Raw genomic sequence first — 24643 nt, 5'->3', positions numbered from 1 at the left:
TGCATTACTAGCAGGTTGGTCGCCCACAGTCAATAACTCCCTTTCTTATATATGTATATATAGCTATATCTCCATATATAAAAACAAGAGGTATATGTAGCTAGATCTCTATCTCCATATATAAAAACAAAAAGGTATATATAGCTAGATCTCTATCTCCATATATAAAAACAAAAAGGTATATATAGCTAGATCTCTATCTCCATATATAAAAACAAAAAGGTACTGACTCATCAACGCCCAGCCCAAACCCCTTGACCTAGAAATATGTAATTCGGGGAGTATATTCCTTCCATGACAAGCACCCACTGAGCAGGAATTTTTTCGAAATTCGACCCCTTAAGGGGGTGAATAGTGGTAAAATGTTTCCACTTGACCATGGTGATTGGGTGACAAATCGGGATGTAGTTATGAGAGCGGTGGTCGCGATGCCGCCGGTCTTAATCCTGAGGACGCTGGAAGCCCGTCAATGGGCAGGCGTCTGTATTTTGACACCTATTTTACCTTAACCCTGAAGCTGGAATTGACGAAGGTAAGCCCGAGGCGGCCTTAGTGTTAGCTGCAGGATTGGGGGGGGGTGTTAGGTTTTGGGGGCAGAGTTAGGGTCAGACACCAATGATGGGGGGGGGGGGGGTAAGGTTTAGGCACTAACAGGGAGGGTTAGGGGGAGGGTAAGTATACTTACTTGATCCATCGGGATAACAACCATCAGGAGGCCACTGTTGGTATTCTGACAGTAGGCATTATATACCGATTCCAACACGGCCCATGTGCTGTGAGCTCATTGTCTGGGTCAAGTGGCTGCTGCAGCGCTGTCCAATATTCAAATAGGGGAACCACACCAACTGCCAGTGATGTTTGGCAGCATTTGGGGGTGGCAGTTGGTGTGGCTCCTCTATTTGAATTTTGGACAGCACTGTAACCCCACCTCTGGCGCTGCCACTGCTAAGGACTTAACAATTTGGCTAGGTTTTTTCTCCCATTTGGATGCCTCACTTGCTTTTTATTTTTCTTTAATGCGGCAATTGAGTCCCACGACAGTAAGGCAACATTGTTTTGAGGATGTTTATAAACACTTAAGCTGCATACACAAGTAAAGATTTTCTGCCCAACCATCCAACTAGTTGATTGGTAGGAATGAAAATCTGGTAAGGTATGAAAGCAAATGACAATCAGCAATTTGCTCCCAAACGCCGGAAAATGGACAAAACCTCTTGTTTGAACAAATTGTCTACATCAAACATTTAACAAACTTGTCTGACCGACCATTTTCATCTGTTTTTTGGCATTTAGGAGCAAATTGCTGATCAGTTACTCCCATACGTTACCAGATTTTCATTCCAACCAATCAACAAGTTGGATGGTTGGACAGAAAATATTTACGTGTGTATGCACCATTACTCTATTGGAATATTTTCACCCAGTGTCTTTGTATTCTGTATTATTGTGTTTCACTTTAATGTAAAGTTTACTTATCTATATTGAAGTTGATAACACGCCATTGTAAAAATGTGTTTTGCTCTTAATGACAATTATTGTTTGCAAAAAAAAAGAATTTTAATTTACCAAATTTTGATACTAGCACCAGAGGCATAAAAATGCAACCCTTAGCTTCTCAATCTAAATTGTACCTTTTCTCCAGCTAGCTTGGTCATCAACAAAACTTCCAAAAGGTTTTGGTTAGTACCGATTCCAACATCCCCTCTGAACCGCACTAGTATTATTAATTGCCATAAACGTGGTATTAGTCTCAGTGATTGGCTTGTCAGAAATTATGTAACTGACAGATGTATGGTTAACACCAAAATTTTTTTGTCTAGACCTACAGGATGTTCTAGCTGCACAACTTGTAGCCACATGGAGGTAGGTACTTACATCACACACCCACATTCAGGTTCTAAAAGACCTATTAGACATGTTTTGACTTGCACAAGCAAGTTTGTAGTGTATGTTATCAACTGCCGATGAGGGCTTGCTTATGTGTGTCTAAGACTGTTTGTGTGTTCAGAGAGGACAAGCAGCATATCAGCTATCAGACTAGGCCTAGAAGGCAAAATTAGCAACCAGCCAGTGGCACGGCACTTTCTGTCAGCCAGACACTTCTTGGCCACCTTGCGCTATAAGCTAGTGGATCATGTACCTTTCATGGGTAGGGGTGGTGACCGCAGCAGGAATTACTACAATTGGAGGCTGTATGGATCCCCTTAATACAGTAGCGCCGATGGGGCTCAACGAATATTAGTTTAGCATGCTTTTGACCTTATTCCGTTATGTGAATTCCTTAATATGTTGGCTGGTTACGGTCTCATCATGTAATTATTGTATATTGTGTTTGGGGCTTGTTAGTCGTGTAACTTATGTAGGAGACGTGAGTTTTACTTTAGCAAATCAAAACAGATGTACACGGAAATACAATTTTTTCTGTTAACGATACATACCACAAATGCATTTGCCCACATTCCCGTCAGCCAATAAACTAGTTTTATTACCCTACTATAGGAGGTGAAACAGATAGAAAGCTTCTGCATGGCGCTGGCTTATTGGATGAATATCACACCTTTTCCTGTGTGACAAATGATTTAGCCTGCATTTACATGACTTAATTAGCCCACTCTACGGTATATTTGATAAACACTGTCCTAGCACAAAAGAGAAAAAAAAAAAAAGTATTTAGAAGTCACAAAGTACTGACTGTATATTTACTAACTAGCTTGGGATACCTGGCGTTGCCTGGGTTGAAGACTGAACCGGGAAATACACCTGCAGCTTTCATTCTTATTACATTGTCCTCGCCTATAACCTGGATAACGATGCTAATTAGGAATAAATGACAGGCAGCGTATTCTCATACCATTTGGAATGGGTTATATAAAGGAGCAGACTGACTTACATAGTCCTCGCCTATAACCTGGATAACGATGCTAATTAGGAGTAAATGACAGTGCAGGCAGCGTATTCTCATACCATTTGGAATGGGGTATATAAAAAGGAGCAGACTGACTTACATTTCCTCGCCTATAACCTGGATAACGATGCTAATTAGGAGTAAATGACAGGCAGCGTATTCTCATACCATTTGGAATGGGTTATATAAAGGAGCAGACTGACTTACATTGTCCTCGCCTATAACCTGGATAACGATGCTAATTAGGAGTAAATGACAGTGCAGGCAGCGTATTCTCACAGTTAGGAATGGAGTACATAAGGAGCAGACTGACTTACAGAACAGAAATTAGTATACAGATGTGTCCCCTTACATATAGCGTCCAAACACCATATAGTGTGCCCTGTTACTAGCGCTCTGCCATGCAGCAGCTTGCTGTATGAAGTTGCCTCATGGCGTATTGAGTCGCATTGTAACATAACGAGATGCTGGAATAATCTGAGTGTAACAACTTTCTGTCCACCAGATGTCGCTTTTCCTAGACTGCACTGCGCATGCATAAAAACATCCAATGCAGTTTCTGTAGCACCGCCTGCTCATTGGCTGACTGAACCGGTCATTCGGTACCCTATAGTGCAGAGTGTCTTGGGCATGGATCGAGATCTGTAATGGAGTGTGTAATAAAGGATTAAATCATTCTGAGAATCATTAAGAGTTTGCAGAACAATGTGCACGGGCAGTCTTTCATAAAATAGCCCGCCGAGCAGTATTTAATATACAGTACTGTATATTAAAGAGACTGTTTACACTGCAGTACTGTATGTGATTGGCCCGCCTGTCAGGGCTTACTGTACTATTGTATGCTGTAGTGCCATATCCATCCACTGCTGTATTATTCAGCATTGTAGTTTTAATCAGTGGAGCACTGGCTAGTGGTGAAGCTGTGTATTGCATGCTGTGGTTACGGTGACGTCTCACTGCACCTCCCCGCAGGACTGCGTGTGGGATTGTCAGGCGCATACACAGATTCCCGGGAATCTGCGCGAACCCCATTCACTGCGTCTGCAGCTGAATCACCCCCGAAATCACTCTGCAGACCAACATTGAAGACCATGTCTAGCAGGGCTGCCATCAGGGGGGATTGGAGTCCCGTTCCCAGACAGATGGGAGCCCATCCGCAGTGAACACTTTGTGGCTGCAATCAATCTCACCTGCTGTTTATAATCTCCATATCCTAAGCTTTGCCAGGATCAAAAGATTGTAGATTGATTATGCTGCCTGTCACATCCTGAATGTATTGAGTGCTGTGCTGCTTATGAGACTGTATGAAGCCAGACCCTCAGCCCAAAACCTGTGTAAATTAAGTGTCCCGATTTTGTGGGATTGTGTGACAGTGTGTGGCCCTGATGAAGTTCAAACTTAGGTAAAAACCTAACTCTGGTCAAACTACACCATGCCGAATTCAGTGGAGCTAGGTTCAAAACTCTGGCATAAATGACAGACACGCTTTCTCGCTTATTATATGGATATTTCCTTGTCAGAGCCACCGATTGGCTGCTTTGACCAATAGTTTTAAAAAGGCAATAGGATTGGATGCTAAACAAGCCTTGTTTAGCATTTATTCATACAGCAGGTTTAAAACTACAGCCACAGCTCTTTGACAACCTCCCTACTCAAGATAGTAAATATACCCCCTGATCTGAGTAATACTATTTAAAGTTCCCAATAGGCAGAGAACACCAAGACGCGTTTCATAAGTATGTTAAAATATAACAACATTTGTGCTATTCAGTAGGGGGTGATAAAATTGTACTTTATTACAAGATGCTTATTTATTGAAAACATTTCCACCAATAACGGTGGCATCATTGCAATTACAAAAACGGAGATAGTTATAAAAATACGAGTCACTGATCTGGGGTAAGCACCCTTTATGAAGAACACAATAAAACAAACGAAAATAAAACCCATGTCTGGATTTGGTTTGTGCCAGGCACAAGTCTTCTAAAAAATATTGCATTTGCCCCAATGTCCCTTTTTGGTAGAGATAAACCCTTTAAAAAAGAAAGGGATTTATTTTACATAATAAATATAAAAAAGAAGCAGTTCGTACCAACGTCCAGTTTGGTCAGTAAGAGACGGAGACCTATTTGTGTCGGAGCTCACGGGTCTGTCTCTTGGGGAGGGGGGCAGTCTTTGTAGCGCTGCAGTGGGGCTGATAATCACAGGCCAGGCTGGCTGCACATACAGGTCCTGACCAGCCGCAGGATCAAACAGACGGAGTCTTTGGTTGATGGAACGGTTGTATAATCTGAGGCCGTTTGACTCGAGGTTTCCGTCTCTTTGGCTTACTCTTGGCCTTGTTGATTTGTACCACGAAGAAAGCCAGAACTACCATCGCACCAAGAAACGCAAAGACTGGAATGGTCTGGCCTACATCCTGGTTATAGCGTCCAGGCATTATACCTGGGAATAGAGAAGGGAACAATCAATCATCTTGGGATCAACTTTGGTTCTCTTTAGTATATAGCCCAGAGGTTTCCAAACTCTGCCATTACAGTGCAGGTTTTAAGGTTATACATGCTTGAGCACAGGTGACCACAGTTACAGAGACCTACGTTACAGCTAACAGACAGATACTTAGATCCACTAACCTCCAGGTATGTCCCACGCTCCACTTTCTCCTGGAGACAAGGGTCTTACTTGGGGTCGGTTCTGACGGAAGTTGGGCAGAACCACCTTATCCAAGTCTATTGATAGCAGTTTCTGATGCTTCCACAGGTTACTGGGGAAATGACAATGGTCTTTCATTAGCCAAGATTAATAAAGCAAACGTTGACTGCCATAGAATATCAGGCAAAACATTGTGACATAAAATGAAGACAAAATAATGGCAAAGCCTATTCTATAGTCATTGCCCACCACGTGCAATCAGTACGAGCTGTGTGCATCACTGAATAGGGTCTACCACTGTCTGCAATTGTGCCTGGACCACTCTCTCACAAGAAAGTCGCTCTGACACCTGGTGGCGAAAAACAGTTGGACGAGGATCACTACTCCATACTATTCGGCAGTGATCAGCAGTGATCTTGTCTACAGGTCTTCTGTATTTTACCGCTGGTCAAAAACACGATTAATCTGATCAGTGCAATGTCCTTGTCTTCTCCATAGTCCACTGTCTGTGCTCTCTCATTGACAGTGTTACAACCGACCTGGCCAAAACGTTGATCACGATCTACGGGCAGCTTGCTTTGCGGAGCTCCCACCGGTAGATCACCACCAACATGCCTACAGGAGCCTGTATTTAGCCTTTGATCGTTTCAAAGGAAAGCGTTCCCAGTCACACAGACGCGGGTGATTTCATGGAGGGCACCCACGCACTGCATCACTAGGAACGCTGGCCACTAAATTGATCAGAGGAGTCTGTGCGCCTAATGGATCCACTCAGCGGCAGATTGAGCAGTGAAGCAGCTTGTCCAACGTGAAGACAGGCAAGTTCTGCACAAGGGTGTGGGGGGCTGTTCGGCACAGAGGGGGGTCTACTACTGGGGGCATTGCATAAGGGGCACTACTACTGGAGGCACTGCATAAGGGGCACTATTACAGTGGACATAGTACAAGAGTAAATACTAATGTGTATTGTGTATAAGGGACACTACTATGTTGTAATGTGAATCAGGGGCACTAAGACTTTTGGTACTGTGTGGCATAATTTCAATTGGGGATACTGTGTGATTTTGTCAGGACAGACCCTACGCAACTTGCTGCGAAGTCACTCCACCTTTTCGAACGCCACGCCCCCTTTTTCAGGCTTGGTAGGTCACGAACGGTCTTTAGTTTTATAATTGGATCAGAGTCCAAAAGTCTGGCAATCCCTGGTCTATAATATCCTGCCCTGTACAGATGCCATTGGGCTGATTATGATGAATTGATCGCACTGCGCATTGATTTTTAGTCAATTGGTCTGCAGTCACCCGCTTTGGTTATTGTAAATCAGAATGATGAACTAATTAGACTGAGGATGTGGATTTTCCTCTGTGTTCCATGCAGGCATCACGGTTACTTGTGAAGCATTCGCAAAGTTGAACTGTCTTAGCAACAAGGGCAGTCCAGCATTATTGATACAATGCCACCACATTAAATAAATACTCTATACAGTGCTGTGTAATCACTGAGGTCCACTGAAGGACCTGCATCTGTAGAGAACACATGCAAACTCCACACAGATCAGACTCTGGTCAGGACATTTTGTGCTGCTTCATATAAAGTCAAACATTAAAAAAGAAAAAAAAAGAAAAATTGTAAATGGAATAGTAACAGGTGCTTACCACCACCAACACATGGAGATAAAGCAGATAACCGTGCATGCATGCAAGCACATGTCACCATTCAACCTGGTATGACAATCACACTATACAAGTGCTCCCTATACACTGTATGCTGTAACAGGGTACTCACCTAGGAGCAGTCTCATTCAGGGGCAGTGGCTTGGCCCAGGAGAGGTGCGGACACGCAGGTAAGGGTCGTGGTTTGGGATCCCCCAGATGTGCTTCTAACACTTTAGAATAGCGATGCAGATGATTCCCTGAACAGGGGGAGAGAGCGTTTGACCTTAGTAACCTAAAACCAAATGTGCAGGAACAGGACAGGCTGGCTGCCAGATACAGCAAATATTCAGGGCAAAAATAAATCACTGCATTCACTACCTCTTGGCACTAGCATAAAAAAAAACAGGGTAGGTTAAGAATGGGTTAAATCTCCACATAACCCAGCATGGTTTGGGGAAAAAAAATCACAACACTACTCTGGAATTAAGACTTGACAATGGGCCCCAAACACAAAAACTGAGGAAACTATATGAAAGTAACCTATACATGCAAAGAATAAAAGGTGTCCTTCATAGACTACAATCTGAGTATTCACCGTGTGCAGCACTGTGCAGATGACACAAAGCTTTGGTTCTCAAACTATTCTTTACTAAAAGGTTTGTGTGTCATGGAGGCCACAAAATCTGCAGTTAGCTAACAGGGCAGCTACTTACAGTGACTAAGTATTCCCAACCTTCTGTCTAAATTTTCTAATCCGATTGTTTTATCACTGATCATAGCAAATACTATCAAGATTAATAACTTAGTGGGACATTCTGAAGAGTGGGCGAATGGAAAAGCTGACCCCATAACAACCAATCAGCTTCTACCTACCATATTACAGAATGTACTTGATAAATGCTAGCTAGAAGCCAATTGGTTGCCTTGGCCAACGTTTCCACTGTTTAGACGGCTTGATACATGTCCCTCTTAATTATTAGCAGTTATTCACAGTATATAGCGCTCATAGGCAAACGCAGGGGTGGGGGGTTCCTGGAAACCCCCCTTCCTAGCCCACACCATGACGACCACAATAGAATTAGCATATAATACTAAAGTTGCATGTTTTTAAGATCCCCTCAGTGTCACAAATGAAATAATTAGCACCACCTGTTGACCTTTTAAAATGCATCAGCCAGTAATGAATATACTTGTGCACCAACTAGGGGATCTGGAAAACGTGTAGGCTATCTACAGGGTCAATTATTAATACTGTATAATAATACACTATCCAGTACATAAGGAGACCAATTTCTACAGCAATGCCCAGGGCAGTGCAATGTTCTTCTGCCCCCCCAGATTCCCAAACTTTATCTGGAATGGAGCCCACATCTGAAATAAGAACATTTTTCTCAGGCGGGTTGGCCCTACTGCAGCATATAATGGATTACTGTTATCGCTGGTCCTGTATATGTCTGAATTATTACATACCCAATACTCTTAGTTTGATGTATATTATAGTTGGTTAAGTGATGATTATGCCCTTTTCATGGACTGGCCACACTTACTTTAAAATCAAGCATCTGGAAACCCCTCTGTAGAAATCCTGCGTTTGCCACTGGCGCATAACACAGAGTTACAATTACATTGTGCAGTGTACTGTCAAACAGAAGCTTCATCATGAAGCACAAGGAAATCAAAGGAAATACAGGAACAGGTTATTTGAAACACTGCCCTGTGATGCAGTGTGACAGAAGATCAAAATTAGATGGAGAAAAACAAAAATCATTAAGGAAAACCAATTACAGTATACTAGAGACCCCGAATATTTATATCCCAAAGCATGTAGAAAAACCCATATTGGCGTAAATTACATACAAAAAGATGTCCAGCCAAAGCACAGGGCTCAATCCCATAAACAATCTGTGGAATCATTTGAAAATTGCTGTTTATCAATGGTCCTGGTCCAAACAGATGGACCTCAAACAATAATGCACTGGCTACAATTGCAGTGTACATACGTGCCAAGCGGATAGAGAGACAGACTCACAGCGGCTAAAGCTGCTTCTAACAAGTATCACCACAAAAGTGGGTGTGGGGCGAAAATTCATACAAAGCTATTTTTTTTTTTTATTATTTGGAATGGGAAAAGTGCTTTACAGCATTTTATCCATTACTACAACAGTATTTAGTGCTGACCCGTGACACAAAGAAAATAAAAATTATAGTTAAAAAGTTGAGGTGAATAACTATTCTAGCCCCTGTACTGATGGAGTGAGCCACAAAGGACAAGCTTTTACAGGAGGAGAGGCACATTAGCACATGGTCATTACTTCTCCAACATTCCAAATTTATTTACATCACGTGCGGACCAACATGGAGCTCATACCTTCCATCCTCTCCGGCTGCGGGGATCCTTCACCAGTGGGGGGCTTGTGTCTGTCCTCAGAGTGGCTGAGGCTTGCTGGTAGCACGCCATAGGACGTGTACTGTAATAAGGAATCCAGCAGCCAGAAGCAATCTGCAAATGACACAAGGGGGCATGTAGTGTTATGTACAATGAGCAAGCACAAGGGGTGCTCAGGGAAAGCCTTCTGCTATGATGAACTCTTCAAGCCAGACAGCATCACAAATGTCAGTAACCGTCTGTCTCAGATGAACTAGGAGTACTCCCTGTGTCACATAGGACAGTATACTACCATAATAAGCTCCATAGCAAATAAGGGAATGTGCACTGTAGATTACAGAAACTTGCATCACATCAGATATTATCAATATCTTTCGGAGCTATATAAAACGTTACAGCAGTAACATTAATGTGTGCTTGGTTATACAGATTGGAGACAAGTGACTATACCTCTCTGACGATGGCTGTCATCCAAACAGTTAGAGTCTCCATATAGGACAATTCGTCCCCCTCCTTCCGTCTGCGTTTGGTACATTCCTAGTACGGCAACATTATCAACCATAGAGGTTTCTTGCTTTAAAACTTCAAGCCCTAAAAGACAGAAGGAATGAGAAAACTGCACTGTAAAACCATACAGGACTGAATAATGCAGTCAGTGTATGTGTGTATATATATATATATATATATATATATATATATATATATATATATATATTTTTTTTTTTCCCCAAGAATAAAGTCCAGGTAAAGGTCAGTAAGTTGGAACAGGAAGGGGAGGCGTACAGGACAAGTGTAAGACTATCATACCTTGGTCCTTTAAGGTTTGTGACAGCACAGCACCATCTTCTGGAAATTTTGCAATACTGCACCCAGATGCATAATAAACTGAAAGACAATATATTAATATTTTTTTTTCTTTTATAAGGAGTAATGAATTCTACAATCTTGTGACACTGCAAAGAACGACAATAAATGCCCATCAATAAACATGCTAAGTCAATTTGTAGTTTGAAAGACATGAAGTTAAGTCATCCAGTTAAGTCACAGTAACCCCGTCACCTGGATAGAACGTCTAATGTTTGGAATGGTTCCTGCAAACCTATAGAGACATTGCCAGAGCATAATGCAATATTCCAAAAATGGGGTCATCCGCAATGGAGAGATGTAGTAAAAAAAAAAAAAAAAAGAAGAAAAAAAAGAAAAAAAAAAAAAAAAGGGGGACAGCCGTGTCGGAATGGGTATGATATGCCGGCGGTTCGATTCCCGTCAGCAGCAGCCCGACAGGAGCAGAGTGCGAAGCAGCGGAAGCCCGACAGCGCTGGAAATCCCGATCGTGGCTAGGTAAGTATCTGCTAACCTAACCCTACCCTCCTTAGGGGTGCCTAACCCTAACTTCCCCCCCCAATTGCCTAACCCCAATCCCCCCTCTAAGTGCCTAACCCTAACCACCCCCTTCCCCGCTGCCTAAACCTAAATCCCCCGGGGGGGGTGCCTAACCCCAAGTCCCCCCCAGGGGTGCCTAACCCTAACCCTCCCGGGGGGGTGCCTAGCCCTAAGGCCCCCCCCCCCGGGAGCCCTAAACCTTAACCCCCCCCCCCCCCCCCGCGGCTGTCCGCTCGCGGCACCTGGCATCACTACGATCGTGATGCCGGGTGCCGGTCTGCGGGCGTCTACATATAGACGCCCGGCATTTCATCCATGCCGGGATAAGACAGTCGGGAAGTCGGCTGCCGGTATTTAGGCAGTCGGCTTCCCGATTGCTTCCCGCCATGTCTGGTACACCACAGGGATAAATAGCTAATGCCCAGATGATATATATGACAAAATACTGATGGACCCATTTTCTGATAAGAAGTTGGGCCCAAAGCATATACTCCACACCAAAAAAAAAAAAAAAAAAAAAAAAAAAAAAAAAGGCTTTGCAGCATCCAGAGAAACAAGTACACTGCAGCCAGTCCTACAGGTTTTATTATATTCTTATGGCGCATACACACGGTCAGATTTTCCTTCAGATCTGTACAATAACTATTTTGAAAATCGTTCATATCTGAAGGAAAATCTGACATGTCTGTCACATGAACGATGCGCATTACCGATATCTGACGTGTTTGCAGTCAGATTTGGACGATTCCATTCATTTTAATGCAGTCAGAAATCATTCGTAGTTGAAATCGTTGGTAAAATCCTTCATCTGACCCTGCGTATGCTCCATTACTTGTAGATTTGCCAGCATTGTGTAGAGATGATAAACAGACCACCACCAATAAAGGGTCTATAATTTGGCCAGGATTTTTATATTGGACTGGAGCAATAATTTGGACTACAAAAAGGTCTTGTCTATTACCAGCTTTGGCAATTACAAGTCTGGAGCGTCTCCCATGGACTAGGCACACTGTGGACTCAAAGATCGCATTAAATACTTTCCGCAAAGGACTAGAATAGACTCGACCATACTGATATAATGAATTAGCAGAAGGAAGAAATAGACCAGCAAATGGACTCCAGTATATCAATCTGGTCGTTAGCAAAGGTGGGGTAAGCATACTGCAGACAGGCGATATTGGACGATTTGTCGCTTTGAGCTGAATCAGAACGACAAATTGTCCAGGGTGCACGCACTATTGCACTCTACCGTGTCTTGTTAATCGGATCTTCAGATATGAAGATATCGTTAAAGATTTGTGCAAAAAGTCTAGTTTATATGCCCTAGAACCTTGTCCAAGATTATCAAAATCCCCAAGCCCTATCATGGCGATGTGCAAATGTTGTATGTAGGAATATTGGGTTAGTCCCTTCAGAGCTGAGAATAAAGAAGAACACATCCACCCATAGGGTTTGTAGTGTAATGAGGTCATTCACGTTATTAGCGATAACTTTTGTTTTCCACATAAAGACCAAATAAAACCCCTGAACCCCTACCCTGTCTAGTTCCCATAGACAGAACTGGGCCAGGCTAATCCCAGCACAATGAATGTTCTTACTACAGATAAAGTATGCAGGGACAACTGTGGAGAAATGAAGACAGACTAGCACTCTGTTGAGAGGGGGAGTTCATGCATCTGTAAATTGTGTACAGTTTAAAAATAACTTTGTAGCTGCTCCTACTGAACATGTGTAACTGGCATTATAGGTGACATTAATCTCAAGGCTCCCAAACAAACACATAGCATGGAGGTTAAGGCAGAGAATGTAAGAGTGCCTAGGCTACAGGCTAGTGCAGGACCACAATGTACTACTGCAGCAAAGAGCAGAACTCCTCGGGGGGGTAAGGTTGGCCTGGGTAATGGAACAGGAGAGTCTGCAGGGAGTACAGGCTTAGCATTTAGTATGTTTTTCCTGGAGAGAAGTGGCTTCTTTGCTGCCCTTCTTGCCACCAGGCCATCCTCCAAAAGTCTTTGTCCTGTGTCATGCCAACAGTAAAGAATCCCGAGACCATTCATGTGTGGGGTTGCTTCTCAGCCAAGGGAGTGGCTCAAGAACACAGCCCTGAATAAAGGATGGTACCAAAATATCCTCAAAGAGCAACTTCTCACAACCATCCAAGGACAGTTTGGTGACAATGCCTTCTCCAGCATGATGGAGCACCTTGCCATAAGGCAAAAGTGATAACTAAGTGGCTCAGAGAACAAAACATCAAAATTTTGGGTCCATGGCCAGAAACCTCACCAGACCTTAATCCCAGTGAGAACTTGTGGTCAATCCTCAAGAGGCAGATGGAACAAACAAAACCCACAAATTCTGACAAACTCCAAGCATTGATTAGGCAAGAATGGGCGGCCATCAGTCAGTATGTGGCCCAGAAGTTGATATGACAGCATGCCAGGCAAAGTGCAGAGGTCTTAAAAAGAAGGGTCAACACTGAAAATATTAACTTTGCATAAACTTAATGTAATTGTCAATAAAAGCCTCTGACACTTATGAAACGCTTGTAATGTCACTTCAGTATACCATAGTAACATCTGACAAAAAGGTCTAAAAACACTGAAGCAGCAAACTTTGTGATAACCAATACTTGTGTCATTCTCTAAACTTTAGCCACGGCTGTACACTTAAACTAGTTGCCAGTTTTAGCTATGGCGGGTGCCACACTGGATAGTCCTGAGAGCGGGAGGCAGTGCAGTGAGGTGCTGTAAAGTGACAGGGCCATAAGGGTAATGCTGGATGGTGCATTGTAGCTGTTGGCAAGGCGGCCTTCAGGTCTGTCCTCTATTTTCTGGGAATACAGGACTCACCCCTTAGCGAAGACAATAGGGCCCAGTTTACTCGACAAGAGATTGTTCATGCGATCAGTAACTGCTACTTACCGTCATGGTTAGCCATGGTAAAATCTCCTTCATATATACCATCACTGAAGGCCATATTCCATACCGACAACAGGTCATTCAAGGCTGGTATATTAGCACCCCCCGTATCTGGCATCCACCACTGCCTGCAAGAGACGACAGAACAGCAATATTCCATATTAGAGGTACACCACCCAAAAGCTATTACACATTATAACATCTGGGGACAGCAGTATTATAAGTGCCAACATGACCAAGACAAATAGACTTGTCACAAGCGATGTGTTGCTATGAAGGTACAATAACCACAACGTCTGTCACAGTGGGGTGACTGCAGAGAGAAGCAATTCAGACATACAACGGAACACAAAAATTCAAAAAAACAGAAGAGAGCACTGTTTAAATGTGAAAAAGAACATATGGCATGATTAATACCTCTTCCTCCAAAAACCCAGGTCCGACCTGTGTTTTCAGACATGGTTCCAACCCAGGTCAGACAGTTTACACAGCACCATCGATCTGGGTTATTCTCAGGTCAGCCCCATTCACACTGAACCCGGGTCTGCCCTGCTAAACTTGTGGAGGTCATAAAAAGTGGGAGGTGACTGCTCCACAACCACCAATCAGCTCATTTTAGGCATGACCCGGGTCGGATAACCCTGGTTGCGCCGTTTACACTGCACCATTACCCAGGTCCATACTGGGTCCGACCCTGGAAGCTACCTGGATTAGATTGCCGGGTCATTTGACCCAGGTTATTTTTCAGGGACCCTTTTAAACTGAGCTGCGACACTGGTAGACCAAGCAATAACCCGGGTAATTGCTCTGGTGTAATAGGGGTATTACAGAGACATGGCTGTAGATGTCATAGGTTGGAAAACCAAAAATTATCTATATCTATATCACACATTTTGAGAGAAATTTCTGTACTTTTATATAAATGTTCCAATGCTTTGACAAGTTGAAACAAATGAGGAAAACAAAAAACGAAGAAACGGAAGTAACAAGCTATTTAAAGTTTAAAGATAAAAGATACATAGTCTCCATAAAGTCCCTGCATAATCCCAGTACCTGGTGTTTTCATCATAGAATTTGACTTTCCTCATGACAGATGTGTTATACCAGTCGCTAAAGACGATTAATGAGAGGCCGTTGGTTACGTCCCTGCGGAGCTTCGTTATTTCTTCTGGGAAAAACTCTTCTTCACTGTCAACCATCAGCAGAGTTCCTGGGGGCCAGAGCAGAGGCCGGTTACACACCTCATTACTAACCCCACTACACTACTAGGTACATTGCAATGTGTTTAGTGGTCTAATTTAGGACACCAGACCATGGGAAAACTACATATTTTCCAGTTTCTGACTTTTCAAACTAGAAAAAGCTGGTGCTGCTTTGAGACCCATTTTACCATCTGCATAAGTCAATGAAGCCATCAGAAAATGGTAGGATGAGGGGTTACAGTCTGTCAGCCCTACATCAGAGTTAATACCTTTGGTAGAACACATCAGTGAAGAATCAGTCCATGGGATGAGGCAGCTCTGGACGCTGATCTTATGGAATATAGGATTTCTGCCCTAGCAGTGGTTGCTAGGTGCACACTTTGGATACCACATGAGCATCCCAGGATGCAAGTCCAAGAGACACTGGAGAGAATGTGCTCTTTGGGCCGGAACTTAACAAATTCATCAGTCAGGCCTCAGGCGGAAAGAGCGCTTAGCTTACAGGGAACACACCCAGATCTAAAGTGCCAAAATATTGTTAATCTAGAGTTCAGTTCTTTATTCCACGTGGTGGACAGCAGAGGGCAGGACCATCATGGGCAACCAAGCATTCAGCCTCCAAACACTGACAAGCAAACAGCATGACCAGGTGCTGTCCTACCCAGTTTTGTCTGTGGTGGGAGCCAGAGTACAGTTTTCGGAACCAATAGATAGCCTGCATTCAGATGTGAGTAACAGTTTTAGAGGGGTTAAAATCTGGATCTTGAACCAAAATGATCTTTTCCACTGGTCTCCCCGGGGAAAGGACCAAAGGGTAGACTCTCAGGGGTAAATTTACTAAGGTGCGGGCTTTTAGAATTGGTGATGGTTGTAGCAACCAGATTCTACTTAGCACTTCTAAACCATAATAGCTAGAATCTGATTGGTTGCTATGGGCAACATCTCAACTTCTAAAAACCCGCACTTTAGTAAACAGATCCCTCAGAGGCCATTTGGTTCTTGCTGTTGTCCTGGCTCTGGAAGGAGTCAGCACGTTTTTTTTGTTTTTCTTTTTTAAACTAGGTGTTTTTTTTTATTAATTTCAATAGAAGTGACAAAGATGACAAAAGAGAATATAATGTACAAACATAATACATTAATATGCAGAGGATATCAGGTAAAAACACAGAGGTACAATATACTGAAAGGATACAATCAGTAAAAAGGTCATCCTCAGAGCATAGAAAAGAAAATACAAGATGTTCTATACAATGAAGTTTAGGGTGTACCCAGCATAAGACTGATCGTGTTCGGATTATTCTTCCCTGCTCAAAGAAAATCACTGCTAGAGGGATGAGTGGATCTTACCATATTGGCTGGCATCGAAGCAAGTGAACGGTGAGCCCAACACCTCAACAAAGTAGCCCATACTCCTCAGATGCTGGTACATATCGCGGAAGTTTGTGTGAATGTGGTCCCCATTCCTGTAATACACTTAGCCGATGAGTACTATCAACAATAGTTTGAGCCACATCACAAGAATCATTTGAAAAGGTGCGTATCCACATGCCGATATTAATGGACGACTGAACGATGACAGTTATCGTTCATTAATCGTGCAGTGATCGGGCAGTAAAATGTCGGAAACGACAAGCGATGCACACTCCCGCTGGTCGTTTCCAACATCAATAATCGCCTGGACATGCCGGTCAATCTGACGAGAACGACAGATTGGCAGTGTTCAGGGATGAGGGAGGGTGCCTGCACTGAGCGACATATCGTTCAGTGTAGGCACTGCAGGGGATGAGGAACGACTATTACAATGTTGTGGGCAGAGCCTGTTGACCACATGAGAAGACAGAAGGGTCATCAGACCTCAGACCCTTCTAACTGGCACAAGGTATGGAAGTGCTATATCACTGGATCCAAAGAGCAATTCTGACAGCTGTAATATTAGTTTCAACCGAAAGTATATACAAACACACTGTTGGCAAGTTCGCCGTTTTATCATAATAAATTTTAAAAAAAAGGGGGAGCGGTAATTATACATACCAGTCTAAGGGGTCGTTCTTCATCCTCAGGTTGTCCCGAGGGAAATAGCCTGGGGGATACCGAAGATTGTGGTACTGATCCCACAGAACTCTTTTGCTACGTGGCGGAGTAGGAATGATCTTTACTTTGATTGGCAGCTTGATTGTAGAGAACTGCTCTGCTCCATTCTTCAGCTGCAAAGTAAAAAAAGCCTCATCATCCTCTCATCTAGCTGGTATTAGAAGTAACAAATGGATCACTCAGGTCTTTAAAAAAAAAAAAAAACCGGGGAAGAACATATTTTGAATGTGAACGTACACAGCAGGGCTACAGAGTTTACACACACTGGAATCACCGCACTAACTGCATGTGCACAACTGGGAGCTGAGAGGTTAATTGGCAAAATTAAATTATAATCCAATACATACAGGGTGGATAAAGTCCTTGTGATGCTTTAAACTTAATTAACTGCGGATGTGCATCAGCCAGAAGCAGACTACACAGTAAGGTTATTAAAATGGAAAAAGGACTTTTATAAACACCCTGTACTATTGGCCTCATCCACTGTCACGTACTAAAACACACAAATCCCTGTAACTAGGTGTAAATAGGCCAGAATGTACAGCACACCTCTAAGGGTCCAATAATACTGAGTGCGGAATCTCTTCATGTGTCCACACCTAGAGCACACCCAAAGCCCACTCCCTAATTTACATGTACTAACAGATAATAATTCCAGCACGATAAAGGTGTGTTTCCCTTTCTACTTTACATTACTGGCTCATCTGTTCCACTAAAAAATATGAGATATGGTAAGAACTTACCTTTGTTATCTCTATTTCTACGAAGTCCATAGGGTTCCACAGGATACCTTGGGGTATAGGTGATGACGTCAGGCATCGGGCACCATAGAGTTAAGTTTTCAGCCTCCCAGGATGCACCAGGGTCCCCCTCCTATACCCCGCCCCCGAGCCAAGGCATCTCAGTTACGTACCAAGCCATAGGCCGGAGGAGGAGAAGGAAGAGAATGAAAAAAGATCTGGACACACACAAGAATCACATTCTCAGAGGGAGACGGAAAAACCGGTGACCAGAGTAAAGCCCATCTGCAGCACAGGTGCGACAGGGCGGGAGTCCTGTGGAACCCTAGGCACTTCGTAGAAATAGAGATAACAAAAGGTAAGTTCTTACCTTATCTCATTTTCTACATCAGGGTCCATAGGGTATCCACAGGATACCTTGGGGATGTCCCAAAGCAGTATCCTTTAAGGGTGGGGACGCTCCTGTGCTGAAAGGAGAATCCGCCGCCCGAAGGAAGCATCCTGCGAGGCAAAGGTGTCAAACGCATAATACCTCACAAAGGCATGGGCAGAGGACCTCGTGGCAGCCTTGCAGATCAGGACTGCAGAGGCACCACGTCGAGCTGCCCACGAAGGACCCTCAGACCTAGTGGAATGAGCCCTCACAGAGGATGGAACCGGAAGGCCCTCATGAAGATAAGCTTCTGAAATTGCCATACGAATCCAACCTGCCAAAGTTTGCTTCGAAGCAGGCCAACCCTTTTTACGGAAGCCATAGAGGACAAACAAAGCGTCCGACTTCCTAAACGAAGAAGTGCGGTCAACATAAATCCTTAAGGCCTGCACAATGTCCAAAGTGGCCTCACCCACTGAAAGGTCCGGTGAGTTGAAAGCCGGCACAACAATTTCCTCGTTATGTGGAAACTTGAAACAACTTTAAGGAGGAATCCAGGACGAGTGCGCAGCACTGCCCTGTTCCTATGAAAAATCAGAAAAGGGGGTCTACAGGAGAGAGCCCCTAAGTCAGAAACACGTCTGGCCGAATCAATGGCCAGTAGGAAAATTGTTTTAGCTGTCAGCCATTTGAGGTCCACTGAGCCCAGTGGTTCAAACGGCTGTCCCTGGAGAGCCCTCAGGACCACAGCTAAATCCCAAGGCGCCACCGGTGGAACAAATGGCGGCTGAATTCGAAGAACACCTTGCATAAAGGTGCGCACATCAGGGATTGTAGCAATCCTACGATGGAACCAGACAGACAGGGCAGATACCTGCACCTTCAAAGAAGCAAGGCGAAGCCCATGGTCTAGTCCCGCCTGTAGGAAGGCTAGCACTCTAGACAGACGGAACGCCCGAGGTGCATAACCTCTTGGTCGACACCACTGGAAGAACGTATGCCACACACGACGGTACATTCTTGCAGAAGACTGTTTCCGAGCTCTTAGCATAGTTCGTACTACAGAGCTGGAAAACCCCCTGGACCTTAACATGGCCGTCTCAACAGCCACGCCGTCAAAGACAGCCGAGTCAGGTCCGGGTGAAGACAAGGGCCCTGTGACAGTAGGTCCGGTCATAGCGGCAACCACAGAGGAATGTCCACGGACAGACCCTGAAGGTCTGAGAACCAGTGCCGTCTGGGCCACGCGGGAGCTATCAACAGGAGCGTCCCTCCTTCCTGTTTGAATTTCCGGATTACCCGTGGAAGGGAAAACTGAGGAAAGAGATAAGCAAACTGGAACGTCCACCGGACGGACAGAGCATCCACCAGAGACGCCTCTTCGTCTCTTGTGCGAGACCCGTACACCGGCAACTTGTTGTTGTGCCGTGCCGCCATGAGGTCGATCTCTGGAAGACCCCACCTGTCCACCAGAAGTTGAAAGACGTCCTGGTGCAGAGATCACTCCCCCGGATGAACGTCCTGGCGACTGAGAAAGTCTGCCTCCCAGTTGAGGACTCCCGGGATGAATACTGCTGATATGGCCGGGAGATTGCGCTCCGCCCAGATCAGGATGCGGGACACCTCTACGAGTGCCACCCGACTTCGGGTTCCTCCTTGCCAATTTATGTAGGCCACGGTGGTGGCGTTGTCCGACTGGACCTGCACGGGATGACCCTGGAGAACCCGATGTGCCTGCTGGAGAGCATTGAAAACGGCGCGGAGTTCGAAGATGTTTATTGGAAGCTCCTTTTCCGCCTGAGTCCACCTGGCCTGGAACAAGTGCGGACCCGTGACCGCTCCCCAGCCCCGAAGACTGGCGTCTGTTGTCAATAGGACCCAGTTCGCCACCCAAAACGGCCGACCCTTGTTGAGATGGGTCGTCTGCAACAACCAGGCAAGGGAAAGGCGAACCTCCGGAGTGAGCACCATCGTCTGGGATTTGAGACTGAGGCAGTCCATTCCATTTGGACAGGATCAATTGCTGCAGAGGTCTGGAGTGAAACTGGGCATATTCCACCGTGTCGAACACTGACACCATGGAGCCCAGTAACCTCATTGCTGAGTGAAGAGACACACGGCGACTCTGCAGACAGCTGCGCACCCTCAACTGCAAGGCAGAGATCTTTTCTTCCGTCACAAAGATCCTCTGCTGACCGGAGTCCAATAAGGCTCCGAGGTGCAGAATCCTCTGAGACGGGAGCAGGGTGGACTTCTGCCAGTTTATCAACCAGCCGTGCCGCTGCAGTACTGCAATCGTCAGATCCAAATGGTGTAGAAGGAGCTCCGGAGATCCTGCTACCAACAGAAGGTCGTCTAGGTACGGCAACATGTGGACTCCCTGCAGCCGCAGGGAAGCCGCCATGACCGCCATAACCTTGGTGAACACACGTGGTGCTGTCGCCAGGCCAAACGGTAACACCCGGAACTGGAAGTGATCGTTGCGGATTGCAAGCCTGAGGAACTGTTGATGGCGCGAAAGAATAGAGACATGCAGGTAAGCGTCCTGTATGTCCAACGACACCATGTAATCCCCAGGTTCCAGCGCCAGAATGATGGACCGTAGGGTCTCCATCCGAAACCTCAGCACCTGCAAGGACTTGTTGAGTGCTTTGAGGTTGAGGATCGGACGGTACGACCCATTGGGTTTCTGCACCAAAAACAGATTGAAATAGAAACCCAGACCCCTCTGGGAGAAAGGAACAGGCACTATAACTCCAGCCTGGAGCATAGTGTGCAAAACCGGTCTGATGGAAGACCCGTTGTGAAGAATCGGGATGGGGGCCTGTGCCGAAAGGAGAGGGCATACCCGTGAGAAACCACCTCATGAACCAAACTGTCTGTCGTGGTTACCGACCAACACTGGGCGCACCGTAGCAGGCGGCCTCCCACTTTGGGATCCCCCAAAGGGAGGCCCGGACCGTCAGGCCGCAGATTTGTCATCGGACTTGGGGCCGGACGTCTGGTACTACAGGCCTGCTTCCGGGGCTTGGCTGATTTCTTGGGGCCAGCCTGTCGGTGAAAAGACACTGCTTTAGGCCTACCCTGGGCCCTGTAAGGCCGAAAGGACGACGTACCTGAACTGGAAGGAACTGCAGCAGACGGGAGATATGCCGATTTGGCTGCCGCCAGCGTGGCTACAATTTTGTCCAGATCCGGACCAAATAGGACTTCTCCGTTAAAAGGCAAAGCTTCCAAGCCCTTTTTGGAATCAGCGTCTGCCTTCCAAGATTGCAACCATAAGATGCGACGAGCCGCCACAGTTGCCGAAGAAATCCGAGAAGTCAGGGTACTGATATCTAAAGCCACTTCATTAATGTAAGTGGCCGAATCCCGGAGATTGCCTATCAACTCGGTCTGTCCAGCCGAACAGTCGGAATCGAAAGACGCTTCCAAACTATCTGCCCAGCGCTCCATAGCCGGCCTGGCTGCACCCCCCCCCCGCGAGGGAATAAACGGACTTTAGGCAGATCTCCACCTTACGGTCAGTGGCATCCTTCAAGGAGGACATGGGCAACGTGGCACTTCGGACCAGGTGTGTCACATGGGACTCCACCTGTGGCGGGGATTCCCATTTAGAAAAATAATTGTCCGCAAATGAATAAGCCACTGCTAAATGTCTTTGAGGTTGATACCGTTTCCAGGATGTTTCCACGCCTCCTCTAAGTGGTCCACCAATTGACCCGAAAGAGGAAACACTGAGGCGTCACCCTTAATATCCTTGAAAAAGGTATATTTGGATTTTGATACCAGAGGTTCATCATCCTCAATAACTAAAGCAGTGCGGACTGCACGAATAAGGCCAGGAATATAAACCTTAGACTTAGCGTCCGACTCTTTAGTACGGAGAGGTTCTTGGTCCGAAAGATCCAGAATCTCCCCGTCATCGGTCGTCCCATCGTCATCTTCATAAGGAGTGGACAGAGACGCCACGGGCCGCTTGTGAGGCCGCAACCAAGACTCCCCTTGTAACACGTCCGACAAATGCTGTACAGAACTTGTCAGAGAATTAACCCACACTGGCTCCTGAGACCTGAGGAGGGGAAATAGGGAGACCGTGGGGTACCATCAGTTGTCTCGGGAACCCCTGCATGGGTGACGACACCACTGACTGCTGGGACAATCCCATCTGAGAGAACGCAGGTTGCGGAGCTAACTGGCCCACTAGGATTGTAAGCGCTTTAGCGAAACAAGCCCAGGGCGGTTCCTGTACCGGAGCCGTGACAGTAATTGGGCGCCAATAAATAACACTGCCGACATAGCCCCTCTGCACTACCCTCCCCCTCCGGTATAGGTACCTTACACGTAGTACACAGAAGCTGGAGGGGAAAAATCACTCTCAGACATGATGGCAAGTATGTGACCCCTCTCACTGATACACGTTAGTATAGTGAGAGAACCGCCCTGCAATCACCGCACCGCAAGGGCTTTAGCAAAAAAAGAGCAGGGACAGTGAAAAGGCTGACAGTAGAAAGTGAAAGTACAGGCAGCAGACGCTAGCAGCAGTCACATACTATGCAAAGAAATTAATCCCTGCACTATCAGCGCTGATCCTCAACTACACAGACAGAGAGTCTGGTAGGACACAGCGCTGCATACACAGACCTGTTCCAACGGAGGAGAGGTATGCCGGGGGACCCAGACCACGAAACTACCGATCAGCAGCTTCCAGCAGCGTTCACCATGCTTTCTGTAAAGATGGCCACCAAGGAGCAGAGAGGAGGCCAGCCTGGGGGAGGAGCGCTGTCACAGGACCAATCGGCTAGTGCAGAGAGGATGTGTGCAGCAGGGGAGGCGCCAGCTGTATACAGGGAAGGCGCGCCCCCCTGGCATGCAATTAACCCCTGGGACGCCGCAGCGCTACCGCTCAGCTGCGGTCCGCTGTCCCAGGGGGGTAGTGGAAGCGCAGGTCTTACATGGCTCCACGCTGCAGCCATTCCCCAGGGAGCCCCCTGCCTGGGGACTCCGGACCATGTGTCAGCGGGGACCCACCACGGGACCCCGCTGCTTACCTGCTGTCCCCCTTAAATCCGGCCATAGTCCCAAACATCTGGGGTCACCGCTAGCTGTGACCCCAGATGCCTACCAGCATTCCCGGATCAGTACCAGCAGGGGGTGTAGGGAAGACAGCATGGACGTCAATAATGACTGTCCATGTTGTACTTCCAGATGGGCAGCCACAGCTGCCTTGAAGAAAGCTTCAGGGGCTATCCTTAGCCCTCCTCTAAACAGGTGCTCCGACTCAGAGCCGGGCACCAACAAAACTGAGATGCCTTGGCTCGGGGGCAGGGTATAGGAGGGGGACCCTAGTGCATCCTGGGAGGCTGAAACTTAACTCTATGGTGCCAGATGCCTGACATCATCACCTATACCCCAAGGTATCCTGTGGATACCCTATGGACCCTGATGTAGAAAGGTGTACTCGATCCTATACAGGTCAGCTTCTAGGCTGCCCGAGATCACTTTACAGCTAAGAGAGAACATATATGACTGCTGCCTAAGCAGCTGTAGACCAGCAAGAAAGTGCAGATGACCCTATATACACACACACCTCACTCTCCCCTGGTGATGCCACTGTAACCATCACATGACCCTGAGCAATGCCCTCCCACGAAGCTGCCTTCTTCGCTACGGAGATGGAGATGGCCAGATAACCGGACCACGGCCACAGCACAGAGGAGTAGGAGAAAGCCACTTCGATGTTATCGCCGTTGTGTGGGAGGTATGGCTGCCAGTCGGGCTGCAGAGAAAAAGGAGAGTGTCAGAATTCCTATGTGGTGACAGGACCTGTACCACAGGCCACAGATGTAATTTATTCCCAGCCGCACCATCCATATTTGGGCAGGCAAGCCTGGCCTCACCTTGTCCACGATCCTGCCGGTGACTCCCATGCCATTTAGAATAGTGATGTTTACAATAGTTGGCATTCCGCCATAGTAAATGGGTTGGGAACAGTATGGCCACATGTAGGGACATTCTGTCAGGTCCACGTAGCTGGGGCTCAAACTGCAGGAAAAAAAAATATATATATATATCCACATATAAAGCAACACTGGCCTTCTCATCCCATGCACGCGATCTGTAACATGCATCCAACAAACAGGCTGTGGGGTGAAAGAACATTCAGCAAGGTCACAAGGTGCTCGATAACCACCAATTCTCATGGACAAGAGATATTTGGCTCAAACACATACATAAAACTAATACCCCTTTTACACCGGAGCTAAAACCCGGTTTATTGCAGGGTTAACCAGGGCAGCTCCCTGGTGTAAAAGGGTAGAGTAGTGACTCGGCAATCC

At 46.0% G+C, this 24643-nt stretch overlaps 1 protein-coding gene across 1 annotated transcript in view; it reads right to left on the bottom strand.

Moving 5' to 3' along the window:
* Window positions 1–4676: 4676 nt before the first annotated feature.
* The window catches only part of MBTPS1 (membrane bound transcription factor peptidase, site 1), a 55445-nt gene continuing 35478 nt past the window's right edge, over window positions 4677–24643 (bottom strand). Inside the window, exons 12-23 of the mRNA XM_088458399.1 lie at window positions 24206–24350; window positions 23896–24084; window positions 17133–17305; window positions 16449–16564; window positions 14953–15109; window positions 13903–14027; window positions 10406–10483; window positions 10049–10189; window positions 9581–9712; window positions 7343–7469; window positions 5539–5669; window positions 4677–5350 (exon numbers count right to left, since the gene is read on the bottom strand). Coding sequence (XP_088314525.1) covers window positions 5154–5350; window positions 5539–5669; window positions 7343–7469; window positions 9581–9712; window positions 10049–10189; window positions 10406–10483; window positions 13903–14027; window positions 14953–15109; window positions 16449–16564; window positions 17133–17305; window positions 23896–24084; window positions 24206–24350 — 1711 coding nt within the window. The 3' untranslated portion in view covers window positions 4677–5153. The remainder of the gene's footprint in view (window positions 5351–5538; window positions 5670–7342; window positions 7470–9580; window positions 9713–10048; window positions 10190–10405; window positions 10484–13902; window positions 14028–14952; window positions 15110–16448; window positions 16565–17132; window positions 17306–23895; window positions 24085–24205; window positions 24351–24643) is intronic.

Source organism: Taudactylus pleione, unplaced genomic scaffold (genome assembly GCF_031769625.1).
Source record: "Taudactylus pleione unplaced genomic scaffold, aTauple2 ptg000828l, whole genome shotgun sequence".
In the NCBI taxonomy this organism is placed as follows: domain Eukaryota; kingdom Metazoa; phylum Chordata; class Amphibia; order Anura; family Myobatrachidae; genus Taudactylus; species Taudactylus pleione.
This window is presented reverse-complemented; position numbering and strand designations above follow the sequence as displayed.